Below are 27257 nucleotides of genomic sequence, written 5' to 3' on the forward strand. Positions count from 1 at the left end.
ACAGGCAGTGATATAAATGAGTAAATTCCATTTATTGATTATCAGTTACACCAATATATATATATATATATATATTACATGAATTTAGTTTACACTATAAATGGTCAACTTTATGTATATCAAACTGTTGCACAAAATAAAAAAGGGGTATGTAAATCAAAGTAAGGTTGACTTGAGAAATGGCATCCATATTATCCGTCGATAACATTAGAAGATGTCCACACATAATTGTATATATTTTTGTCTACTTTACATTTGCCAAATTATGACAAAAAAAAACAATACTATCAGAAAATGTCTCCCCGACGGTTGCAAAACGCCATAGACAACCCAACTCTGGAGCTCAAAATCATATCGGCAAGTGACGTCAGCCATATTGATACCACAGAGAAGATAGACGCATATGCCGTCGTTTCAATTAACGGCGACAATACTCAAAAGAAACAATCGGCTAAAACTCCTATTGACTACGACGGTGGTTCTAATCCGACGTGGAATCACACCGTTAAGTTCTCCGTCAACGAGGAAAGAGCCCGTGAAGGCCTATTGACCGTCTACATTAAGTTATATAGCTATTGGTTAGAAGACGAGAATGATATATATTTGGGAGAAGTCAACGTCTTGGTTCAAGATCTACTTGCTTCAAATGCGCTTCCACCGTTTTCTAACGGTAACGTCAATAAAATGAAGCCGGTGACTTATCCTATAACATTCATCGGAGAAACAAAACCAAATGAAAAGCTGAGCCTCTCATACCGTTTCAAACCAGTACCGGTTAAGGATCTGTATCCTCCGCCGCCAGAACCGGTTTATTTGCCACCTTTTGGTCCAGCAACATCAGGCCAGCCCATCATATATTCCCCTCATCAGTGTCAGACGACTCAGACCACTGGTCAGGCCATCACCGTGACGAAGCTAGCCATAGAGCTCGTGATCAAATCCGCCAACAACATAAGAAATGTCAACGTTTTCGATGACATGGACGTATACGCTTATGTTATGATCTGTGATGGCAAGACCACAAAAGTTAAGCAAAAGACGAAAACCCCTATCGCATATTCCGGCTTCATATTCCCAACTTGGAATCACGCCGTTAAGTTTTGCTTCGACGAGGAAGAGTTAGCTGGAGAAGACAGCCTTGTCGTGGAATTGATGAGTCACCGACCAATCATGGGAGATAAGCATATTGGAAAAGTCAATGTCCGGATTCAAGAACTTATTGGTTTGAAACCGCCGTCTCCGTTAACTGACGTTAAGTTAAACAGTATGAAGTTGGTGACGCACAAGGTGAGGGGTGAGTACGGGGAAAAAGGAACCCTAAGCTTCACATATAGGTTTCTTGAGGAGAAAGTTACAGTTCCTATTGTACCAGGTACAACACCCCAGCCAATTATTATGTATATACCCATCCCACATCAGTCCGACGGGTCAGCAAACCCGGTTCACGGAACACCGGGTTACATGGCTGTTCACACAGGAGCAAACATTGGGCCAAGCAACGGTCTAGTACCAATTTATATGCCACCCCCATATCATCCACAGGGATACCAACAATATTCCCAACGGCAACCACAACAACAACCACAACCACAACCACAACCGCAGTTTCAATCACAACCTCAACAGCAGCCGCAACCGCAGCCACAACCACCACAGCGGCCGACACAAACACAAGCGCAAGTGCAAGGAGCACGACCACAAGTGAAGCCGCAAGGAGGAAGTGTCGCAGCACTAGGACTAGGGGCGGCCGTTTTGGGTCGAGTAATTGGAGGAGCTTTAATGAGTGAGATGATGTCTGATGAATTAAACACATACGAGGCTGGGGCTTGAGAGGTTTCGTTCTTCATAATCGATGATCAGTCCACTAAATTGAATTTTCAGTTATTGCTATTGCTTATTTCGTTTTCTTCTTCTGTTTGGTATTTGGTTTGGATTTGGATTGTTCTTGCATGTTTGCTTCCAATTAAATTTGAAATGGAAATGTTTCCTTGACATAGCGCTTTATTTGTGGTCGCCAATGTTATTTCATCATTCAGAAAGTGACTAGCTAAGATAGCGTTATCTCATGATTTTATACAACTCAACAAAGTATGAGATTAAACGAGCACCGAAAATGAGCAGCTTCAGTCTTTGAAGAAGGAATAAACTGAAAGTAAGACCATGTTCAACCCTGAACCTTCTAAAGGGGTTCTAATCTAATTTTTATTAATATTTTTTTTTAAGCTTAGAAGTTAAGAACTTCTCTATTTTCTATGGTTCCAACCCTGAACCTGTTATTTTTCTTCTCCTTCTTCTCCCTCCTCCCAATCTCTTCTCTTATCTGTTTCTCCTCTGTCTCAGAGCTATGGCGATCAATCATGAATCATCACCCCTCTTCCTCCTTCCCCTTCTTCCTCCTCTTCGCCATGGCTTTTTCTCTGCTGTATCCACAACACCTCCACAACCAATCCTTCGCCTTCGACTCTCTCTCCCACTCTTGGCTCCGTCTTCCCTCCGCCTCTTTCCCTTCCGTCCACCTTGCTCCGATCGATTCCTCTTCACCACCGCTCCTTGATTCTCCTCCAAGCTAATCTTCGTCGGCGGAGTTGGATCCATCGGCGGATTAGTCGACATCCATGATCCATTCAGCTCTCGATTTTTTTTTTATGGTTCCTTCAACCAATTAGGTCATGCTACGTCATCTTGAACCTCTCCAAAACCAGATTCTATAAACTCTTATATTAGAACCGATTCAACAATAAAGTGGGTCTCTGTGATTAAATAAAATCCAAAAAATGTTATGAACCCCATCTTTGAACCTCATAAAACCTTGGGTTGGACATTCTCTAAGACCACAAAAATTGCATAAACTGATATTTTTATTTGCCTTTGCTTTTACGATTTTGTAACGATGTATGATAAAACGACAGAAATGATGTATATTTTTTTTTTTGGAACACAGATAATAACTAACATGCATGTATTATATATAGTCTATAACAAAAAAAATAAAAGTAACTGATAAATACCAATTCATATGTATGTCAACAAACAATCAAGGAGACATAAAAAAAAACATGTGTAAGTACAGAGAACAGACACAATACAACATGACTGGGAAATAAACCAGCCGTGGCACACTACAAGAAAAAAACAGTGATTCTAAGAAGAAAAAACAGTGATTCTAACAGATATACTTGTAGATATTTTGTTGGAAATCAATAGTTCCGATAAATTTCTCACAAATGAGAATTCCGTTAGAACTTGATCGTTAAAACCAGTGAGATAGTTTGTAAGTCGTTGAAATTTAATGAAAATTTGTCGGAACATACTGATATATTATTTATCAGAAATTTTTTGATATAGTTTAACGAAATTTCGACAAATTTTTCTGACAAAACTTTTGTTGAAATGTTGTTAGTTTTTCCATCGAACTTCTTACAATATTCTATTCGTTGGATTGTTGTTGATAAAATTTTGAAAAAATTCTAACAAAATTCTCCAACAAATTACTTATTGAAATTTCGTTAGAACATTCCTACAATATACTTAGCTGATTTACACAAACATTCTTTTCTTGGAAATAATGTTTTGAATTTTATTGGTAAATTATAGAAATTATCCACAAATTTAAATAATAAATAATTTATTAAAACCAATTAATCGGGAAAACGCTCTATTTCCCCACCAATACTTTCATATAATATTTTTGATATATAAAAAGTTTCATTTCATAGGGAAATAGAGTCCAAACTTTCAAAGTATGGAGTGATACAACGAGTCTTAAACTTCGTGTAAACTGGTTATTATATGAAAATACTGGTGAAAAATAAAGCGTTTTCCCCAATTAATCTTGTCAAACCCAGCAATATTGCTCAGTTTAAACGTAGACTTTTAAATAAGCCCAAAAGAATTTCTGAATTAGTATGCTTTATTTTCTATTCAATATTGCTATTTATAAAGAAACTATATACAGTATCTGATTTTTTTCTTTCTATTTGATGTGGGAACTCCCCCTCCCATATGGTGTTGGCGACAGATCGTCTAGACATGTCAATTAATTTTTTCATCAATAGCATTTTTTTTCTATAGGTTGCTTGTATTTTTTTTTTTTTTGACCATGATTTCTTTTAATATAAAAAATATTAATATATATAATATATATTTTCTGGTTATGGAGAATTTTTTTTACTTTCTTGCTAGCAAGTTCATCTCCAATTAACGATTTTTAAATTTTAGTTGTTTATCATTATATTAAGTTTATTCTATGTGGTTCATATATTATCTTGAAGATAATTAATATTATGCTTATATAATTTCTAATAAAAAATTAATTAATTAATTCAGTAGTTCAACCGGTTCAACAAAAATTTCGATTTTGATATTCTTTTAGAGATAAAGATAGTCAGAATAGTTCACACAAAAATTGTGTCGGCAAATCGTCGAGCCCACCAACAAACTGATGAATTCCCGACGAATAATATGTTGGTAATTTTCAACAACTTAAAAGTCATTGGTAATTTCTGATGAGCTTCATTTTGTTATAAACTTTTGAAAATTTGTCAATAAGTTATCTGACGCAATTTCGATAACCCATATTTGTTGGAATATTGTGATGAGTTTCCGACGTTATTAATTTTGTTAAACTATTGTAAGATTATTGTTAGAATTTTTTTGACTACTATTGTTGAAATGATTTATGGGAACTTTTGATGTTTTCTTGTAGCGTAGGCTGCGGCTATACACCTGGTAAGTCCTTAATTAGGAGATGTATGAACTTCAGGATCCTTTCCTTATTCTATAATATTAACAATCAAATTTTTATAGTGAGTTGGCAAAGAAAAGTGATTTTACCCTTCATTTCTTTTCATCAAAACATAGAGATGTCTAACTAATTAGTTGTGGGCTAGTGGTTCCTATGTAAGAAGGAATTGCTATGTTGGTCTAGAGCAGGAATTAATTCTCCGCGAGCAAAATTATTTAAAGCTAAGGTTGAAAAAAAGGTCATATATATGGCTTAAAGAAACCTTAAACCAAACAAAAACCAGTGATTACTAATAAAAACTCAAAATTTGAAAATTTATTGAGGAAAAAGAAGGATGATATAATTCGATGATTGTGCGACGGTAAAATAAAATAAAAAAAAAAAAAAAAAAAAAGATGATTGTGCGACGGTAAAAATGGCTCATGCTTCTCCAACTCATTAAAGAAATGATTTTTTTTTTAAAAGGATTTGAAATGATATCTCTTAACCTTCTCATCACTCATATGAACAAAAACGCCAGGCATATGTTAATATAAAAAAAAAAGGGGTTTTGGCCAGGGGCTAACCTTGTTATGTTTAACCCGTTTGCATTGGCTTTAGACCCACCACAACATCTTTACCGTCACCAATCAAGACCAGATCACTAAAAATGGGAATATCCATAATAGTTTAGTTGATACCATGACGTCAATTTTTATATTACGATGGGTTTCAATTGATTTATTTTCTTATTAATTTGTGACTATGGAGAAAATTGTGTATTAGCTTTTCGACTACCAACGTATACTATACGTGCGTGTGGAGTTCATAAGTGGACTTTCGTTTCCAGCTGTGTTTAGAGCTTATCAATTTATGTATATAAAAATATTAATTAGTGTGATACCTTTGTATTGTATAATGTTATCTCTCGGAAATGTCTCCTCCAGAGTTGCAAAGAGGCAGAGAGAGGAATCCGACCCTCAAGCTCTTCTTGCGAGTTCGAGGTCGTCATGACAGTCAAGACCATTAAAATTAAGAGTCCACTACTTTTGTTTTTGTTAAAGATTAAGAGTCCAATTAAAATCTTTCACCTATAGTTTCAATTTTAATGGTTTTCTTCAATTTGAGTTCCTTCGTAGCAACAAATGCTGTCATTCTTTTGCACCATTTAATAAAGAATATCCGATACAAGTTTAATAAATTAAAGAAATATATGTATATTTTGAGTTCTCGTTTTTTATATATATAGAATAATCGACATAAAGACCAAGTCTTTATACATTGTGGAACTTGTCTTATGTGATGAATGAATTGTGCTAGTGGGACACCACTCGACATAGACACACGGGTGAATCTATATTGAATCTCTAATCATTGAAAGAAATATACATGTACTCGTAAAAATGTTTCGTATATATACAGATACATTATAAATTTTCAGTTTTTATTTCAAACTATAGGTCATTTAAAAATGAACTTATATATTAAGAGGTTATAAAATCTGCATATTGTTTTCAAATTTTAATACAAAATAAATTTTTATTAACAATTTCAGGTATATTAAACTAGCGTTTACTCGAGAAATGACGTACTTATCTTTATATAATTTTCTTAACATTAGAAGATGTCCACACGGACCACACGTAAAACTTGTATATATATCTTTGTCCTTAAATCACATTTGCGAAGATAGTACAAAGACAAAGATATTCTAAAAAATGGCTTCCTCAGAGTTACAAAGAGCCACAGAGAACCCAACTATTGAGCTCAAAATTGTATCAGCAAGTCACCTCAGCCATGTTGATACCACAGACAAGATGGACGTATACGCCGTCGTTTCATTCAACGGCGAAACTACTCAACAGAAGCAAGTGGCCAAAACACCCATTGACTATGACGGTGGTTCTAATCCGACGTGGAATCACACTGTTAAGTTTCCTGTCAACGAAGAACATGTCCGTGAAGGCCTATTCACCCTCAAGATCGAGTTATTTAGCTATTGGCTCGAAGGGAAAGATGACATTTATCTAGGAGAAGTCAACGTCTCGGTTCAAGAGCTTCTTGCCTCAAATCCGCTTCCACCGTATGCAAACGGTAACGTCAATAAGATGAAGTCAATGACTTGCCCTATCAAAGTCACTGATGGAGAAAGTACCAAAGCAACGTTGAGCCTCTTGTACCGGTTTAAACCTGTCCCGGTTGATGGGTCGTGTCCTCCGGCACAAGATTATCCACCATCCATTGGTCAGCCCGTTTATCCAAACCAAGAACCAGCAATATCAGGTCAGCATGTCCCATTTTCGCCTCGGTTTCAAACCGTACCAACAAGGCTAATCTTAGAGATCGTGATCAAATACGCCAAGGACATCGAAGACGTCAACGCCTTTTCGGCCATGGACGTATACGCTTCGGTTGCTATCCTTAAGGACAGGAAGGTTAAGGATAGGATCAATACCCCTGTGGCTTTCTCCGCCAATACAAACCCGAAATGGAACCAGACAATAAAGTTTTCAGTCGATGAGAAATTAGGTCATGAAGGGCGTTTGATGCTCCTCGTGGAATTGATGAGCCACCGGCCTTTCCTTGGTGACAAAGAGATTGGATTCGTCAGGCTTCCGATGCAGCAACTGTTGAACTCAAATCCGCCTTCTTCATCAGCCAATGGTACTGATGGTAACGGTATGAAGTCGGAGACGCACGCTTTGACTGGTCCTTACGGGAAAAAGGGTGTCGTGAGCTTCACGTATAGGTTTCTTGCGGAAAAAGTTACTGTTTCCACGGTTGCACCACAATCTACAAAAACACAACCATATATTATGTATCTACCTGTCTCTCCTCACTCTTACGCATCATCGGATCATATTCAGGTAAGCTCGGGTTACGTGACTGTTCAACAAGGTGCAAATGCTGGGACAAACAACGGTCTAGTACCAATATATGTGTCACCTCAATATCAATCACATGGATACCAACAATATTCACCGAGGAAGCAGCAATCGCAACCACAACCGCAATCGCAGCCACCACCACAACATTCACAGCTTAAACCACTGCCTCCGCAGACATTTCCTCAACCACTACCAGATACACAAGAAGCATAATGTGGTCGCACCAATGCTACATTAAATCTATGCAAAATAATATTTACTCTTTATACTTTTGTTGTCAACATTTTTTGTTGATATTATAATGCAATGGAAAATTCTTTTTTCCTTCTTTTAATTTATAAGAATTAGTTGTTTTTTTGTTCAGTTCATTTGTTTTGTTCCTTTGTTCTATTAGCTCATTTAATATACGTTTATTCAATTCCTTCATTTTAATTTTCCACGGAACCGTTGCAATGACTCTTTTTCATATACATATTCACATCCCCGCTTCATCCTTTTTTACACTTTCGTATTAAATTTGTGTTTTTTTTCTTTCATATTTTAAGTTTGTTTTTATTTTTCAGTTTGCTTTCTTATGTTTTAGTACTAAATCTTCTTATTAGAAAACCAAAGAAAAAATAAAATCACTTCTAATTACTTATCTTTCTCTTCGTTTGTGTCGAAGTGTGCAACTTGTCCAATGTGTGATAGTGGTAAACCACTTGACACAGACTTGATATTTCTTTTGAGAAATAGTCTAATTTGTACTCAATTCGATCCGTCATTATAATATATAATCATTACCAAAAAATGTATGTACTTAATTTTCGTAGTATATGTCGATTCCACGGACAAGATGGACTTGCACGCCGTCATTTCAATCAAAGACGAGTATACTCAAAAGCAGCACCCATTGGCTACGATGGTTCATGTTCTTTCTGATAAACCCGGTCACTGTTACGACCACACACCAGCACTACGTGCCTCTATAGTAGGGCTATAGGGCTTCGACAAGAATTAGGGTGGAAAGTATGGGACGACGAAAAAGAAAAGAACGAGAACTAAATGGGAATATCCATTAGTTGATTCCACAGCTTGTCAGTTTATTATGAATCTATGACGCCGTTCAAATGCAATTTGAAAAGTTCTAAAATTTAAAAAATATTATTGCGACTTTTTCCTATAAGTTTGTATTACTTATTCAATTACCAAATTGATGCAGATTAATATACGTGCGTGGCATATGTTAATCCCAATGGGCAATGACAAAAACTATTTGAGGATAAGATAATAAATTACACTAACATGTTTATTCTGAAGTTGTATTAATTTTGGTAGACTCGATCAATTATAACGACAAAACAAGTCCCTTTCTACTTTAACAAAATAAAAACAAGTCCCTTTCGATCCGTAAAAATCATTAGTTGATCTAAAAGATTGGGAAGTAGACTTTTGTTTCCAGCTGTTATAAAATTAAATGTTTCTTTGCCAAAAAAATAAATGTTTTAACATCAGAAGATCAGGTCGACGCATTTGTCAAGAACATAGACTCACGAAAATGTATGTAAGAATCTTTATTTACTCCACATTTGCCGAGACAAGGCTCCTTAGAAAATGTCTTCCTTAGAACTGCAAAGACCTAGAGCAAAGAACCTAACTCTTGAGCTCAAAATCATATCAGCCACTGACGTCAGCCATGCCCATATCGATGACACGGACAATATGGACGTATACGCCGTTGTTTCAATCAACAGTGACTACATGCAAACAAAACAAGCGGCCAAAACACCCATTGACTACGACGGTGGTTCCAATCCGACGTGGAATCACACCGTTAAGTTTTCCGTCATTGAGAAGGCAGCCCTTGATGGCCTATCAACCGTTAAAGTCAAGTTATTAAGCTTCTGGCTCGAAGGAGAGGATGATCTTTATCTAGGAGAAGTCAACGTTTCGGTTCAAGAGCTTCTTGCCTTAAATCCGCTTAAACCATCTACAAATGGTAGTGGCAATAAAATGAAGTCTATGACTTGCCCTATCAGAGTCATAAGAGCAAGTACAAAAGCAAGGCTGAGCCTCTCCTACCGGTTCAAACCGATACCGGTTAATGATCTGTATCCCTCGGCACCAGATTACTTATCTTCTAAACCGGCATCACCAGGTGATGATAAGTATCCTTCAGCCCCGGATTACTCGCTATTGTCTAATCAACCCGTTTACCAAAACACCGATCCACCAAGATCAGCTCAGCCTGTCATGTATGCTCCTCAAATCCAAACCTCAATGGGGAAATTAACACTACAGATTCTGATCAAATTCGCCAAGGGCATCAAAGATGTCAATACTTTCTCGGCGATGGATGTATACGCTACCGTTTTGATTCTTGAGGACAAGAAGATTAAGCAGGGGATCAATACTCCTATCGCATATTCAGCCTACACAAACCCAACATGGAATCACCAAGCCATGGAATTTCCCATCGACGCGCAATTAGCTCAAGAAGGCCGTTTGTCCCTCCTCGTGAAGCTGATCAGCGTGCGGCCGTCTCTTGGAGATAAAGAAATTGGAAGGGTCAAAGTCCCATTGGAAGAGCTTCTAGGTCTTAATTCACCGTCTCCGTTAACTAACGACGATTCCAACGTTATGAAGTTGGTTGCGCACGACGTCACGGGGCCATATGGAACGAAAGGAAAATTGAGTTTCTCGTATAGGTTTCTTGCGCCTGAAGCTACATTATTTAGCCCCTCCGCTCAACCACCCACAACATCCAAACCATTTGCTACACATATGCCCGTCACACATCAGTCAAACGAATCATATGGCACGGTTCACAGTACACCTAGTTATCATCACCTCCCAGTTACCCCAAGGGCCAAGGTTGGGCCGAGTAATGGTCAACTACCATTTAGTATGCCACCTCCATATCAGTCACATGAGTACCAGCAGTATTCACAAACGCAACAGCAATACCAGCTCCCCCAATCACAAGCACAGCCACAAACACAATCTGAACGACCAGTAGTGAAGCCGCAAGGAAGGAATATGGCGGAATTAGGTATAGGGACTGCAGTTTTGGGAAGAGCAATAGGTGGAGCTTTAATGAGTGATATGACAATGTCCGATGAAGTGAACATATTTGACTCTATATATTCGGAGTCCATGATTTGAATTGAAAAATTAGTTTCAGCAAGTTTTAATGTCGTTCTTTTTCTTCTCTATTTGGTGTTTGCACTGTTTGGCGTTTGGTGTTTGGTTTGGCCTGTTGATCTTCTATGGTCTCGCTTGTTTCTTTCTTCATTCTTCCAAGACATTTTTTTAATATGAAAAATTTCATGAGATAGTGCTTGTTTACAATCAAACAGTTGATGGATATGATCAGAATACAAAGGCGTTTTTTAGCTACAGTAGTTCAGAAAACAAGCTATATATATAAACAAGCTATATTTAGCGTTTACGTTTATAATTTTTAAATAATATGATATGATACACTAAAGTAGAATGGTTTATTATAAAGTTAAGTAAAGTTTTTTTTTTTAATAAAAAATAGTCTACTGCAAAAAAGCTAACGCTAAAACCTAAATCCTTCGTCTAAAACTAAACCCAAACAATAAATCATAAATCTAACCATTACGGCTTAATCTTTAACTCTATTACTCTAATGCTAAATATAATTGTATTTCTCCATATATATTTAAAACCTTGCCTGTTTTTAATTTAGAGTGTTTTAAATCTTTTTCTAGCTATGTTTTTTTGGACAACATTGATTCAGTTTAAGATACGTGCGTCGCACATATATGTTTTCTTTATAATTCTCAAACCCTAATTGTTATAATATTATACAATATTTTCTGTATTGTAATATAATGTTTTTGAGTGTATAAATTTATGAACTTTATAAACACTCTACAACAAGGTTATATTTGTATGACTTGGAGTCGAAAAAATTTAAACGCAACAGATGTGGATGCCGGATCGGGTGCGAGCACTACAAGAAATACGAGTTTTAATAGCACACGAGTATAGTGTTTATTTGAATTGTGTTATCATTTTGTATCCATTTTTTTTGTAATAGCGGTAAACATGCGTGACCACTATAATACGTGTGATATTAAAATTTGTGGAATAATTTTTTGTAAAATAATTTGTTTTCATAGCAGACTTGTACTTTAAACGCTGTAATATCTTATGGCGGAAAATTTTTTTTCGATTCCCTCCATACTTAGAAATTTTTTAGTGTGGAAATATTGATTTTTTCCCCTTTTCGATTTCCCCATCCACTTTCACTCTTTCTATCAAATAGCTTTTCGATCTGCTAGAAACTCAGAAATCGTTAACAATCAACGATTTGAAACCCATTGATTCTCCGATTTCAAACTCAGAAACTCTTAATCTCTTAATATCCTGCCAATTTCATTATCTGTTCTTATACTTTGCTTCATCACTCGAGACCCAGAAACCTTCTCCAATTATTGAAATCTCCGAGTTTGAAATCTGTAAACCTTCTCCGATTCCGATAGACTTCCGATTTCCAAAGCGTACCGTCGACGATTGCGACTAACTCTTGCAGTCGAAGAATCACATTCTCATCTTGAAAACCCTGTTCGATTTGAAGGTACTAACTTTGATATATCTGTGCATGTTAGTCCGTTGGTTTTGAGTTGTTATATTATAATCTGAGTTTAGATCTGATCTATTACGCAGGAAGAAATTGTTCTTGTAAGGATTTCTTCAGGGGAAGGTAATCTTTAGGCTTGATGGTTTCAGTAATTCGCGAGTTATCTTATTGTTTGTTTTAGTTTAACTGATTGATCATTTTTCTTATCTTTTGCAGTTGGAGCCCATCAAACGAGGAAGAAAAAAAAACTTTAAAGGTATAGCAACGACTGAGATTTGATTCTCTCTTGAGTTGTTTAAATGTCTTTGTGAAGTTGATTAAGTGATTGTGTGGTAAATTTGTGTGTATATTTCGTTGGAGCTGTGGATTCATTGTGGTACTAGTGTACCATGGATAAAGCTTGGGTATGGTTACCAAGGTATGAATTTGTTTCTGTTTAGTTTTGTATACTTAATTGCATACTTCTTTTTGTATCTTTCTATTGAGTTTGTGAATATTAATCTTGGTAATGATCTTGCCTTATAGGGCTAGCCTTGAATACGAGCAAGGTGCTACTTGTTTTGTGTATGAATCAGCAAAGAAATTGGGAAATTTTTCTCATATGTTCTGTCCATGTATCGACTGCCGCAATGTTTGTCATCAACCACTAGGGACAGTGTTGGATCATTTAGTGATTAAGGGGATGGATCACAAGTATAAGAGGAATAAATGCTGGAGCAAGCATGGGGAAATAAGGGCATATAAGAGTAGTGAAGTAGCAACATCTGAGCATGAGGCATACAATTTGATTAGGACTGCTTTTTTAGCAAGAGAATACAATGGAAGTTCTGAAGGTCAGCCGGGTGATCAGTTTGAAGATGATGGACATGGAGAAGAATCCGAGTTTAGGAAAAAGCTACAAGACGCTGAAACTCCATTGTACTCGTCTTGTCTCAAGTACACCAAGGTTTCTGCAATCATGGGGCTTTACAGAATCAAGGTGAAGAGTGGAATGTCAGAAAAATACTTCGATCAGCTCCTAATGCTAGTCCATGACATGCTGACAGAGAGTAATGTTCTCCCAAAGTCGACGGATGAGATGAAGAAGTTCCTGAAGATGTTTGGTTTTGGTTATGAAATCATTCATGCCTGCAAGAATGACTGTGTTCTTTTTCGGAATAAATATGAGGATATGTGATGAGTGGAGATTTTGACTCATTCTAACTTGTGTTTACTGATTGTTTTATGAGTTTTTGGAGTCTTTTCAGGAAGTTTCAGGTGACTTAGAGGCCTTATCAGAGGATTGGAATGTTTAGGAGGCATTGGAACAAAAGGAGATTAATTTGAGCAATAAGGAGCTATTTCACACGTTTTTGGAGAAATCATCCGTGGAGCACCTGCTCCCGGTTCGGACCCTTCGTGGAGCACCTGCTCCGGACGGGAGAAAAATAAGGAAAACGATTTTACCTAATCCTAAGTCGCGTGAGATGGAATAAAAAGCCCAGAGCCGCCTGTGTTTTTATTATCACGTTTTTCTACAGACTTTTTACGCTTTCTTTTTACAATTTCCTGAACCAGAGAGTTTTTACTTGTAAGCTTTTGGGAGAAGAAATCTGCTACACTTTGAGAAGAATTCTGAACCCTATTATCTCTTCTGCGGTTTTAATTCATGAATTCCTTTTCATCTGTTGCTGTGTTTCTTTCCTCCATGTCTGAGTAGATCTCTTAGCTAGATTAAGGGTTTCAAAGGATTTCATGAGTTAGAGAATTGGATGCAAATAGGGTCTATAATCGATTGTCTTCACCTTTGTTAGACTTAACGCTTAGGTTGAACTGACCATTCAATTTACGTTCATAGGTTAATCTATTCATCAAAAGTGTAATAGGTTGCTAGAACAAACACTGGTGAGCGATTTGTCCTTAGCCAACGACAGTTGAAGTTAAGGCAAATCGTGAACAGATCAAACCTGCTTGTTAATGCTTGTCTGCAATTTTCTAAGTTCAAACGACAGTTTAGAATTTAGGTTGTTAGATAAAGTTATCGAGATCACGACAGTGGATCGATAAGCTTTTATGTTTGAGTTCGAGACCTGCATTTAAGTTGTGCCCTGAATAGTCATTTGATTCTCATCTCTGAAACTCCTGCGAATTACCTTGATCTAGTGCTTGTTTTAATCTGAATTCAAATCATTGTTTGCCATTCTGTTTACTTTTTAGTTTTCGCAACAAACCATCTTTCTTCTTAGCTTTAATTCAATCCTCGCAAAGTCATAGAGTAACACTGGTCCTCTGGATTCCGAATCCTTTATATTACAACTACATCACTGTTCTATTGCAGTAAAAACTAGGAGTACATCCAGTGTGAATCAAATTTTGGCGCCGTTGCGACGGGGACCAATTCGTTACCTTTGATTTTTGGTTTGAAATTCAGACTAAGGCTTTACTAATTTTTCTCTCTCGTTCTCTTGTTTGCGTGTGTTTCAGGTGTATGTCAAACATATCCACAAGGAGCAACTGCACCGATCTTGTTTCTTTGTCGAACACCGAGCTAGCAAGAGTCGAGCGAGAAAACAGACGTCAAAGGCCTATTCAAGCCAACATGGACAATCAAGGCAACAATGACAACATGGCTGTCGAGCTACAACAGCTTCGACAGCAATTGGAGCAGCTGCAAAAGGCGCAGCAAAACAGGGAGCAGCCACAACCTGCTATTGGAGACAAGGACAATCCGCATGCTTACTATCACAACAGGGCTGCGATTGCTCCTCCAACCATTCAGAGGCAAGACTTTGAGATCAAACCTCAGCTGATCTCATTGGTGAAGCAGCACCTCTTTTATGGGCTTCCTGCTGAGATTCCGATGGACCACATCGAGAATTTTGAGGAGATTTGCAGCACGACTGGATCAAATGGGATACCAGCCGATTTCTTGAAGTGCAAGCTTTTTCCATTCTCACTTGCGGACAAAGCTTTGCGCTGGCTGAAGTCATTACCACCTGGATCATTGACTACATGGGAAGAGTGCAGATCAGCATTTTTGGACCATTTCTACACTAAGGCCAAAACTGCAGCTCTGAAGAACAAGATCTCGTCGTTTAAACAGCAACCTGGTGAAGCCTTCTGCGAAGCTTGGGAGAGGTACAAGGAGTACCGAAGAGAGTGCCCTCACCATGGGTTCTCTGATGAGCAGATTCTGTCAACCTTTTATGATGGTGTCAACTGGAATTACAGGAATGCTTTGAATGCAGCTAGCAATGGCGATTTCATGACTAAGTCCAAAGAAGCTGCTTATGAGTTGATTGAGAACTTAGCTGCAAGCTCCAGAAACAAATCCCAAGAGTATGATAGGTCTAGCAAAGCAGTTCATAGTGTGGAGTTGAGCAAGATAGATGAGCTTACAGCAAAGGTGAATCTGCTGTTGAGAGAGAACCAGAGATCTGTGCATTTTGCTGATGAGGTTTGTGATGCACCTCTTGCTCAAGAGTTTGTAGATGCAGAGAATAATGATCAGATGGAGGTAAATTTCATGAATGGACAAGGGTATGTGCAGAATCGCAGTTTCAACAACTTCAGAAGCCACCCGAATTTATCCTACAGAAGCAACAATGTTGAGAACCCTCAGGATCAGGTCTATCCGCAGCAAGGAGTGCAGAATCATTCAGGATTTCAGAAGAACTTCTCAAGCAACTTCCAAGGAAAGCAGTTCATCACCAATCAGAATCGATTTCAAGGTGGAAATCAGCAGAAGTTGTCTTTCACAAGTCTACAGCCTTCTTCGACTTCCTCAAATAACTCGCAGGATGAGCTGAAAAACTTGATGCAACAGCTGCTGGTTAATCAGCAAAAGTCTTCCATGGAGATTAATGCCAAAGTGGACACCATGTACAATGATTTGAATGGCAAGTATGAGGCTGTGTGGAGTCATGTGAAGAAGCTGGATGTTCAGGTAGCTCAGACTGCAGAATCTGTGAAGAGATCACCTGGAACTCTCCCTGGAAAAGGTGAAAACCCCAGGAATGAGTTTGTGAATGCTATTGAGCTTAGAAGTGGGAAGACTCTACATGCTGCACCAACAAGCTCTGTCTCAGAAAAGAGGAAGGAAAAGGACGTGGAGCACCTGCTCCAAGAAGAGGAACCAGCTCATGACGTAAAAAAGACGAAGGAGCACTCTTCCTCCATCGGAGCACCTGCTCCAAAATCTGGAGCACCTGCTCCAGACGTAGATTTGACGATGGAGCACCCTGAGCCAACGAGGGAGCACCTGCTCCAGCAAACATTCCTGCAAGAGTTTACACGCCTAAGGTACCTTACCCAGTTCCACCAAAGAAGTCTCGAAAGGACTTAGAGGATGCAAAGTGCAGGGAGATGCTGAAGGATTTGACTGTAAAACTCCCTCTAGCTGATGCTGTTCAGATGATACCAGCCCTTAAAAGATACATGAAGGGGTTAGTGTCTGGGAAAGCTGTTGAGGAAGAGAGTGTCATGATGGTTTCGAAGGAGTGCAGTGCTGTGCTTTAGAACAAAGTGCTGAAGAAGAGAAGTGATCCAGGAAGGTTTGTTCTCTCAGTCAGGATTGGGAATGTACTGTTTGCTAGGTCTCTCTGCGATCTGGGTTCAAGTGTGAATCTGATGCCTTACTCTGTAGCCAAGCGATTGGGTTACACCAGATTCAAACCGACGAAAATCTCGCTGGTATTCGCTGATAGATCAACCAAATTCTCTGTTGGTATACTTGAGGATCTGCATGTTCAGATATGTGATACACTCATTCCAGCAGATTTTGTGGTTCTGGAGCTTGATGAAGAACCCAAGGATCCTTTGATATTGGGTCGATCCTTCTTATGCACAGCTGGTGCAATCATAGATGTGAAAGGAGGAGTGATAGATCTCCAGCTGGGAGATATGGTGGTGCGATTTGAGATGAATAAACTCTTCAAGAAACCAATGCTGGACGGACAGACATTTGTCATAGATGATGGTTCAGGCATTGCTGAAGAGGTTGCTGAAGAGGTTTTGGCCATCGATCCTCTGGAAGTTGCACTCACCAAAGCTGAAGGAGAACATGGGTATTTGAGTGAAGAAGCTGATGGGTTTGCAAAAATGCTGAATGCAAGCACGAGGATGCAAAGGCTGGTGGCGTACATGAGCTTAGAAGGCAAGGAGAGCTCACCTGCAGAAAAAGCCGACGGAGCACCTGCTCTGAATCCTGGAGCACCTGCTCCCGACGGCTTGATTGATGGACCTTGGAGCGAATTGAGAGCTCCGAAGCTTGAGCTCAAACCCCTTCCTGTGGGGCTCAGGTATGCGTTTCTAGGACCCAATTCGACATACCCTGTGAAAGTGAATTCTGAATTGAACAATGTAGAGATTGCCTTGCTTCTTTGTGAAATTAGAAAGTATAGGAAAGCTCTAGGATATTCACTAGATGACATTCCAGGGATTTCTCCTGGTCTTTGCATGCATAGAATACATTTAGAAGATGAATCAATGACTTCTGTAGAACATCAGAGGAGGTTAAATCCGAATCTACAAGATGTTGTAAAGAAAGAGATAATGAAACTTCTAGAAGCTGGTGTGATCTATGCGATTTCAGATAGTAATTGGGTTAGTCCGGTTCATGTAGTTCCTAAGAAAGGTGGCATCACTGTGATAAAAAATGATAGGAATGAATTGATACCAACTAAAACTGTTACTGGGCATCGAATGTGCATAGATTACAGGAAATTGAATGCTGCAACTCGCAAAGATCATTTTCCTTTACCATTTATCGATCAGATGCTTGAACGCTTGGCTAACCATCCTTATTACTGTTTCTTAGATGGTTATTCAGGTTTCTTTCAGATCCCAATCCACCCGGACGACCAGGAGAAGACGACATTCACATGTCCTTATGGCACCTTTGCATATCGCAGAATGCCATTTGGCTTGTGTAATGCTCCAGCAACATTCCAACGCTGCATGATGTCGATTTTCACTGACCTGATTGAAGACATAATGGAAGTTTTCATGGACGATTTTTCTGTCTATGGAAGCTCCTTTTCTGTCTGTTTGTCTAATCTGTGCAGGGTCTTGCAGCGGTGTGAGGAGAAGCATCTGGTGCTTAACTGGGAGAAATGCCATTTCATGGTGAGAGATGGGATCGTGCTGGGACACAAAATCTCAGAGAAAGGGATCGAGGTGGACAGGGCAAAGATCGAGGTGATGATGAGTCTGCAGCCACCAACATCAGTCAAGGGGGTTCGCAGTTTTCTGGGCCATGCAGGTTTTTACAGACGCTTCATCAAAGATTTCTCGAAGATTGTCAGACCTCTGACGCAGCTGCTGTGCAAGGATGTGAAATTTGAGTTTGATGATGCATGTTTGGAGGCATTTCACACTATCAAAGGAGCTCTAGTCAGCGCTCCTATTGTCCAGCCACCAGATTGGGAACTACCTTTTGAGGTCATGACCGATGCTAGTGATTATGCAGTGGGAGCAGTGCTGGGACAGAGGAAAGAAAAGAGGCTCCATGTCATCTATTATGCCAGCCGAACACTCGACGAAGCTCAGTGCAGATATGCCACAATCGAAAAGGAGCTTCTTGCAGTGGTTTATGCTTTTCAGAAGTTCAGGTCCTACCTTGTTGGGTCGAAAGTTGTTGTTCACACAGACCATGCAGCTCTGAAATACCTGTTGACGAAGAAGGATGCCAAGCCAAGGCTCCTTCGATGGATCCTTTTGCTCCAGGAGTTTGATTTGGAGATTAAAGACAAAAAAGGGATTGATAATGGTGTTGCAGACCACTTGTCGAGGCTGAAGATAGATGATGACATTCCACTAAATGACAGCCTTCCTGATGAACAAGTTTACGCCATAGATGTTTCTGGGTTCGACGAGCACCTGCTCCCCACCGGAGCACCTGCTCTGACGAGTTTTTGCAACCAAGTTGACATAGATCGGCATTCTGGTTTCCCATGGTTTGGAGAGATTGCAAATTACCTTGCTGCAGAGCAGGAACCTGTAGGTTTTGTGGGAAATAAAAAGAAGAAGTTTCTGAAGGATGTGAGGCACTACTTTTGGGATGAGCCTTATTTATACAGGCATTGCTCTGATGGAATCTTCAGAATATGTGTAGCTGATGAGAAGATACCAGGAGTGTTGTTTCATTGCCATGGATCCTCTTATGCAGGCCACTTCGCCACTTTCAAGACTGTGTCGAAAATTCTCCAGGCTGGGTATTGGTGGCCCACTATGTTCCGAGATGCGCAGAGATTCATATCCAGGTGTGACACATGTCAGAGACAAGGAAACATCAGCAGGAGGAATGAGATGCCTCAGAATTTCATCTTGGAAGAGGAGATTTTCGATGTGTGGGGTATAGACTTCATGGGACCTTTTCCATCATCTTATGGGAATGAGTATATTCTGGTGGCAGTTGACTATGTGTCAAAATGGGTGGAAGCTCTGGCTAGTCCCACAAATGACGCAAAGCTGGTTTTAAAGATGTTCAAATCTGTCATTTTCCCAGGTTTGGTGTGCCGCGAGTGGTGATTAGCGATGGAGGCTCTCACTTCATCAACAAAGTCTTTGAAAACTTGTTGAAGAAGAATGGTGTAAGGCATAAGGTGGCGACCCCATACCATCCTCAGACGAGTGGGCAAGTTGAGGTTTCCAACAGGGAAATCAAGAACATTCTGCAGAAGACTGTGAGCACCACAAGGAAGGATTGGGCAGTGAAGCTTGATGATGCTCTTTGGGCATACAGAACAGCTTACAAAACACCTTTGGGGACTACACCATTCCACTTGGTGTATGGAAAAGCATGTCATCTTCCAGTGGAACTTGAGTACAAAGCTGCTTGGGCAGTGAAGCTGCTGAATTTCGATGCAAAGAGTGCTCAGGAGAGGAGAGTAATGCAGTTGCATGAGCTGGAGGAAATTAGGCACCTGGCCTATGAAAACTCGAAGATTTACAAAGAGAGGACAAAAGCTTTCCATGACAGGAGGATCCTCAACAGAAGCTTTGCACCAAACGATCAGGTATTGCTCTTTAACTATAGATTGAAATTGTTTCCAGGGAAGCTGAGATCGAGATGGTCTGGACCATTCACCATCAAGGAGGTTCGACCATATGGAGTTGTAGTGTTGCTGGACACTAAAGGAGGCGAGTTTGTTGTCAATGGACAGAGGTTGAAACCATACCTTGCTGGTCCAAATATCGCAGAGGGTGAATCAGTCACCTTAAGCGATCCTCCTCAAGCCTAAATGGCTTTCCAAGTCAAGCTAATGACTTAAAACAAGCGCTTGGTGGGAGGCAACCCACCGGTAAGAGTCTCTAACTTTGTGTCTTTCAATTCTTAGCTACTAACTTTGTTTTTAGGTTCTTTGTTTTCAAAAAAAAAAAAAAAAAACAAAAACAAAAACAGGTAAGAAGTTGTTCAACGTGGAAGAGAAGATGTGAGGAAGAAGAAGGAAGAGCACCCAACCGGAGCACCTGCTCCATCTGCTGGGTTGGTTGCTCACCACATAAAAAGTGACGAAAGAGCACCCCCTCCCCAGTCGGAGCACCTGCTCCACAGGGTGCTCACCACGTAAAAAAGACGAGGGAGCACCCAGCTCTGTTCCGGAGCACCTGCTCCGCCAGGGTGCTCTACATGTGCGAACCAGGTAAGTGTTCTGGGCACTTCTCTAGCTTATTTTCACACCGGGGACGGTGTGAAGTAAGTTCGGGGGAAGATCATGACCCTTGTACTTCTTTCTTTTGCTTTCTTCCTTTTAGTACTTTCTTTGAGTCAGTTTTTAGTTTGTTTGTTTGAGTCATTTAGTTTCTTTGAGTCAGTTGGTTATATGAGTCAAGTCAAAGCTTGTGGGAATGAGGACCAATTCTATGATGATTTCAGACCATTTGTGAATCTTGACCATCTTCTTCTAGTGATTATTGCTGCAGAATCATCCAGATCGACTAATGGAAAATCCAAAGACAAAGCAGTAGACTAGAGGAGCCCACAATTCTTGACTAATCCATTGAACCTGAGCTAATTTCTCAGCTCTTCATTTTCCTCATCGATCAGGTTAGTGCTCATAGGGCTTGACTCCTCATTCTTACCTGACAAATAAAGACCTGTGTGATAGATTTGGTATTCCTCTCTCATGTTCTAAGCATTGTTTCAGGCTGTTTCCTTAAAAAAAAAAAAAAAAAAAAGGGCAGAAAAGATTGAAATGATTAGGAAAATTTCCAATGATCCCATTATTATACTTCTAAAGTGGAATGATCACACAAGGGATGGAAGCGAGGGGTAGGAAAATTTTCAGTGACCCCATTATTCGCCTACACCTTTGATATATAATGAGGGGACAAACCGGGGATTCGGTGGCAATCACCATCAATACTCGCGTCTTTGAACCTTGTTATATGTGCCGAAAAAAAAAAAAAAAAAACAGCTTGAAAACTGAATAAGTTCGGGGGAGAGGAAAGGTACTATTGTGTAGTATGGTCAATTTGTTAAGGTATAAGTATGGGAACGAGTCTAGAAGGTCCTTAGCACTAGTTTTATCGATGAGACTCAGCAATGATGGGACATGGATGATGTTATGAAATTGAGGGACTAATCTGGAAAGCTGCAGCGTCTACGGAGAAGTACATGGAGGTTAGATTTTTGATTGATTTTGCAGCAGATTGTCACATGTCTTGGTCAGGTTTACGGTCTTTTGAGTTTTGCGAGTTCCCAGCTTTATCCAGTCATTCTTTTGGAATTGAATTTGAGTTTGTTTGAGGACAAACAAGGATTCAAGTTCGGGGGAGTTGATGAGTGGAGATTTTGACTCATTCTAACTTGTGTTTACTGATTGTTTTATGAGTTTTTGGAGTCTTTTCAGGAAGTTTCAGGTGACTTAGAGGCCTTATCAGAGGATTGGAATGTTAGGAGGCATTGGAGCAAAAGGAGATTAATTTGAGCAATAAGGAGCTATTTCACACGCTTTTGGAGAAATCATCCGCGGAGCACCTGCTCCCGGTTCGGACCCTTCGTGGAGCACCTGCTCCGGACGGGAGAAAAATAAGGAAAACGATTTTACCTAATCCTAAGTCGCGTGAGATGGAATAAAAAGCCCAGAGCCGCCTGTGTTTTTATTATCACGTTTTTCTACAGACTTTTTACGCTTTCTTTTTACAATTTCCTGAACCAGAGAGTTTTTACTTGTAAGCTTTTGGGAGAAGAAATCTGCTACACTTTGAGAAGAATTCTGAACCCTATTATCTCTTCTGCGGTTTTAATTCATGAATTCCTTTTCATCTGTTGCTGTGTTTCTTTCCTCCATGTCTGAGTAGATCTCTTAGCTAGATTAAGGGTTTCAAAGGATTTCATGAGTTAGAGAATTGGATGCAAATAGGGTCTATAATCGATTGTCTTCACCTTTGTTAGACTTAACGCTTAGGTTGAACTGGCCATTCAATTTACGTTCATAGGTTAATCTATTCATCAAAAGTGTAATAGGTTGCTAGAACAAACACTGGTGAGCGAATTGTCCTTAGCCAACGACAGTTGAAGTTAAGGCAAATCGTGAACAGATCAAACCTGCTTGTTAATGCTTGTCTGCAATTTTCTAAGTTCAAACGACAGTTTAGAATTTAGGTTGTTAGATAAAGTTATCGAGATCACGACAGTGGATCGATAAGCTTTTATGTTTGAGTTCGAGACCTGCATTTAAGTTGTGCCCTGAATAGTCATTTGATTCTCATCTCTGAAACTCCTGCGAATTACCTTAATCTAGTGCTTGTTTTAATCTGAATTCAAATCATTGTTTGCCATTCTGTTTACTTTTTAGTTTTCGCAACAAACCATCTTTCGTCTTAGCTTTAATTCAATCCTCGCAAAGTCATAGAGTAACACTGGTCCTCTGGATTCCGAATCCTTTATATTACAACTACATCACTGTTCTATTGCAGTAGAAACTAGGAGTACATCCAGTGTGAATCAATATGGTTAATTGTCCCAGATGTAAAGATTCGAGATGGGAAAGGGACAAACACACTGGTGAGGAGAAGAAATGGATTCCTGCGAAGGTGCTACGGTATTTTCCTATCAAAGATAGACTCAAAAGGATGTTTAGATCGAAAAGGTTGGCTGAGGAGTTGACTTGGCATTTTTCAAATGCTAGTGAAGATGGTACAATGAGGCATCCTGTTGACTCATTAACTTGGGTTCAGGTGAATGACAATTGGCCGGAGTTTGCAGCTGAAGCTAGAAATATCAGATTAGGACTCTCGACTGATGGGATGAATCCATTCTCAATACAGAACACCAAGTACAATACCTGGCCGGTGTTGTTAGTAAACTACAATATGGCTCCAACCAAGTGCATGAAAGCTGAGAATATCATGCTCACAATGCTTATTCCTGGTCCAACTGCACCAAGCAATAACATTGACGTCTATCTACAACCTTTGATAGATGATCTTAGAGATTTATGGAGTGAAGGTATGGAAGTGTATGATGCACTTTCTAAAGAGACGTTTACTCTTAAAGCTATATTGTTGTGGACAATTACTGACTACCCTGCATTGGGAACATTGGCTGGATGCAAGGTGAAATGGAAACAAGCATGTAAAGACTGTGGAAAAGATACACCAAATCGGTGGCTAAAGTTCAGTAGAAAGTATGTGTATATGGGCAACAGGAAATGACTCAGACCTGGTCATCCTTTCAAAAAGAAAAAAGTTTGGTTTGACAATACTATTGAGAATGGGACTGCAAATAGAATTCAAAGTGGAGGTCAGATATTTGAGACACTCAGAGATTTTAGAAATGATTTTGGCAAGCCGGTGGATAAGAGAAGCAAGAGGAAAAGAACAGATATAACAGAAGACGAAGTGCCTGCACATGAAGAGACTGACGAAAAATCTGATCTCTGGAGGTGGAAAAAGCGGTCTGTCTTCTTTGACTTACCATATTGGAAGGTAAAACTTCATTATAATTCTTTTGTTATGTATCTGATGCATTCATATATAAATAATTACTTATGTCACTGGTTGTAGGATATGCCGGTGCGTCACAACATTGATGTGATGCATGTGGAGAAGAATGTGTGTGATGCTTTGCTGTCTTCGATGATGCATAACTGTAAATCCAAAGATGGAGGTATATTGCTGGATCCTCGGTAACTATTCCTTCCTAGTATTATAACTGAAAACATTTCTTATTCAGTAATGCTTAATATGTTGTTTTTTTCTAAACTACTTAGGCTGAAAGGTCTTCTGATGGAAGGGTTTACATTTTTGATTGGAATGAGGAAGATGAGATAATTGGTGAGGGCATATTGTGTTCTACTGACCCAAAAGACTTGGTTAACAATATACCTCTTGGACCAAATGCTGTAATTGTGAAAGTTGACGTAGTTAGTAAAGACAGTGCTTTTCTGTGGAGACCAAGTGCTGAAATGTCAGTCTTAGGTGATGCACGTAATGAGGACATCGCATGGCCAATTCATAAGATACAGTTAGTTGTCGAACCTGAGACAATACCTTCGATACCTTTCTTCTCCACATAAGTTTGTGTTCTAAATAATGATTGATGTGGTTATGCTTTTTTTAATTTGTGTTTTGGAATTCTGATTTGTAGAGTACAAGTAACAGTGCCAATAGTAGCAAAGGAGGGAAACAAAAATGTTTGTTGTTAGACTGCGATGGATCTGGAGAAACTGTTGCACAAGGTCGAGTGTCTTCAACTGATCCAGCAGAGAAGGTTCATTTCGTTCCTCTAGGCCCAAATGCGAGCAAAGTATGGTAGAATTGTCAAAGGTTGATAATGCAAGAGTGTGGAGACCAAATTCCGAAGTTGAATTCATCACCGATGCAGTGGGAACAACTGTAGCTTGGCCTAACGACAAAATAAAAATGCTGTGACATGTTTGAATTTTATGCTATAAATTTAATCTAATCTGCTTGTACTTTGGATTTATAAGCTTTAAATGGTAAAAACACATATCTTCAAATATTGTACTATGGTTTGATTAAATTTGAATGAATTCAAATTTTTAATGACTGAAAACATATCCAGAATAATTTAATTAAAGTTAACATTAGAATTTATTACTTAAATATAAAATACATATTCAAAATTTTTGAAAATAAGACTAATATATATTCATAAAGAAAAATTTCGTTTTTTAATTCACATTTAGGGTTTAGGGTTAATGTTTAGGGTTTAGAGTTAATATTTCAGGTTCTATTATGAATCATTATAATTTCTATCTATAATGTTATTAAAATAAAGTTAGAATACTTTTCATAAAATATATCATTTTATGTACTAAATTAAAATTAGTATGGTATTTCACATTTCAAAGATTTAGTCTTTAGGGGTAAGAGTTTAGAGTTTAAGGGTTTAAGATTAATGTTTAGTTTTTTATTATGAAGCATTACAATTTCTCACTCGAACTTTATAACTATAAAATTACAATGCTTTTCATACAATATATCAATATATGTAGTAATAAATTTAAAATAGTATTTTATTTCACATTTTGAAGATTTAGCCTTTAGGGTTAAGGGATTAGAGGTTTAGGGCTTAGGTTTAGGGTTGATTAGAAATTAAATATATGTTGAATTCGATTTATAATTTTCTTTTGTCATGAAATTTAAAAATAAAGTTCTCCATTATTGGAATTACTAAGTCTATAATATTTACATAATTGTAATTTTTTAAAAAAATTAAATACCTTATTTATAATTTGGAAATGTAAAATTCTTATTTTGAACAAAATGACCAATAGTTAATGAGTACTAAGATTCATTATGTGGCACCAGCTCGACCGTACGATCAATACTCTAACGCTGGGATAATAACCGTTGGATCAATAATCTTGATTTATAATCAATCTCAACCGTACGATGATATAATAGTACTCTCTTTCTCCACCGTAGGATCGATGATATTAAAACCAGAACCCCTAAATACAATGTCTTCTTCTTCGTCGCCGTATATTCATCTCACTCGAAAATCTGTATCTCAGAGTTAATCGGGTACGTTATTCTTTACATCTCTCTCATTCCATCTTCTCTCAATGTTATAGATGCTGATACATTTGTGACCGATTCGTATAGTTATATTGTTTAATTGCCGTTTCTTCTTCTTACCTCGACCATATGGTTTTGTATAAATCCTATGATTGTTATAGTTTAGGGCTTTCTTCACCGTTTCTCCTTATTCTCTCAGTCGTTTGGTTTCTCTCAGTTGTTTGGTTTAAATAAATTGCGGGTCAAACCCTAAATTTGTTTCGTATTTTGACATCAACTTTTTTGTATCTTTGATATCTTCGATATATTACAACATCATTTTAAGTAAGTATACACATCTGCTTTTTGTATCTTTAATTGGCATTTGTATATGATATCGTTCTCTTTTATGGTGTAAAGTTGAAGCATTTCCATTGCGTTTGGTCGTTTCTTGTCTGCTTAATAAAGTTGTTTTTTGTAGCGAAATTTAGTTGACTTATTTGTTCTGCTAGTAGTTAGTAGTGTTTGATACGCTTTCATTGTGTTTGATACTGTAAATATTTCCCTCCTTCATTTTGTTTGATACTGTTATTGTTAATTCCTGTGTTGCTTACAATCTGATTCAGAAATGGAAGCAAGGAAAGTAATAATCTGCGGACTCCCGGCAAAAGGAATCATACCACAGATCCGCCAACATCCACGACAAGATGCAGATGGTGAAAGAGGAAGTGATGTCGAGGAAATCACAAGAGAACAGTTCCGGAGAGCTTTAGGAACCAGCTTAGTCCGCCTTGAGGAACTCGAAGAAGACATTGCACCAGAGTACCGTCTAGCTATCAAAAGAATCATAAAGGAAGAACGTAAATCCGCTATGCAAAGACACCCCAAACAAGAAGAAGGACAGTCCTCCCGAGGCATGGCTCGTCGAGACAGCTATAAGGAGAAGAAGCAGAAAAAAGTGATTTCAAATTTGTTGGTCTTTTGTAACCTTTAACTTTTGTATTTTCATTTTAATAAATTAATTAGGTTTCTCTTTTTAAATTAAATTTATTTATATTTTGATATTTACAGAAAAATACCATTCGAAATAACCAAAAAAATGGTA

The 27257-nt window shown here is 38.5% G+C and overlaps 3 protein-coding genes and 1 non-coding gene across 4 annotated transcripts; 3 read left to right on the plus strand and 1 right to left on the minus strand.

Moving 5' to 3' along the window:
- Positions 1-277: 277 nt before the first annotated feature.
- On the plus strand, positions 278-1830 carry LOC18028438 (protein SRC2). The gene has a single exon (XM_006414394.2). It carries the CDS (start codon positions 295-297, stop codon positions 1828-1830), a length of 1536 nt encoding a protein of 511 aa, XP_006414457.1. The 5' UTR covers positions 278-294.
- A 4611-nt stretch (positions 1831-6441) lies between these two features.
- LOC18028439 (protein SRC2 homolog) lies at positions 6442-7824 on the plus strand. The gene has a single exon (XM_006414395.1). It carries the CDS (start codon positions 6442-6444, stop codon positions 7822-7824), a length of 1383 nt encoding a protein of 460 aa, XP_006414458.1.
- Positions 7825-9204: 1380 nt separating this feature from the next.
- Positions 9205-10755, plus strand: LOC18028440. Its single transcript, XM_006414396.1, has one exon. The coding sequence runs from the start codon at positions 9205-9207 to the stop codon at positions 10753-10755; it is 1551 nt and encodes a 516-aa protein (XP_006414459.1).
- A 4496-nt stretch (positions 10756-15251) lies between these two features.
- On the minus strand, positions 15252-15358 carry LOC112082502. The gene has a single exon (XR_002897176.1). It is a non-coding gene; the product is annotated as a small nucleolar RNA R71 (small nucleolar RNA).
- Between the last annotated feature and the right edge of the window lie 11899 nt (positions 15359-27257).

Source organism: Eutrema salsugineum, unplaced genomic scaffold (assembly GCF_000478725.1).
Source record: "Eutrema salsugineum unplaced genomic scaffold, Eutsalg1_0 scaffold_1, whole genome shotgun sequence".
Taxonomy (NCBI): Eukaryota; Viridiplantae; Streptophyta; class Magnoliopsida; order Brassicales; family Brassicaceae; genus Eutrema; species Eutrema salsugineum.

Bases quoted from the DNA above. Each gene is read 5' to 3' on its own strand.
- LOC18028438 (XM_006414394.2), top strand. From the start codon at position 295: ATGTCTCCCCGACGGTTGCAAAACGCCATAGACAACCCAACTCTGGAG.
- LOC18028439 (XM_006414395.1), top strand. From the start codon at position 6,442: ATGGCTTCCTCAGAGTTACAAAGAGCCACAGAGAACCCAACTATTGAG.
- LOC18028440 (XM_006414396.1), top strand. From the start codon at position 9,205: ATGTCTTCCTTAGAACTGCAAAGACCTAGAGCAAAGAACCTAACTCTT.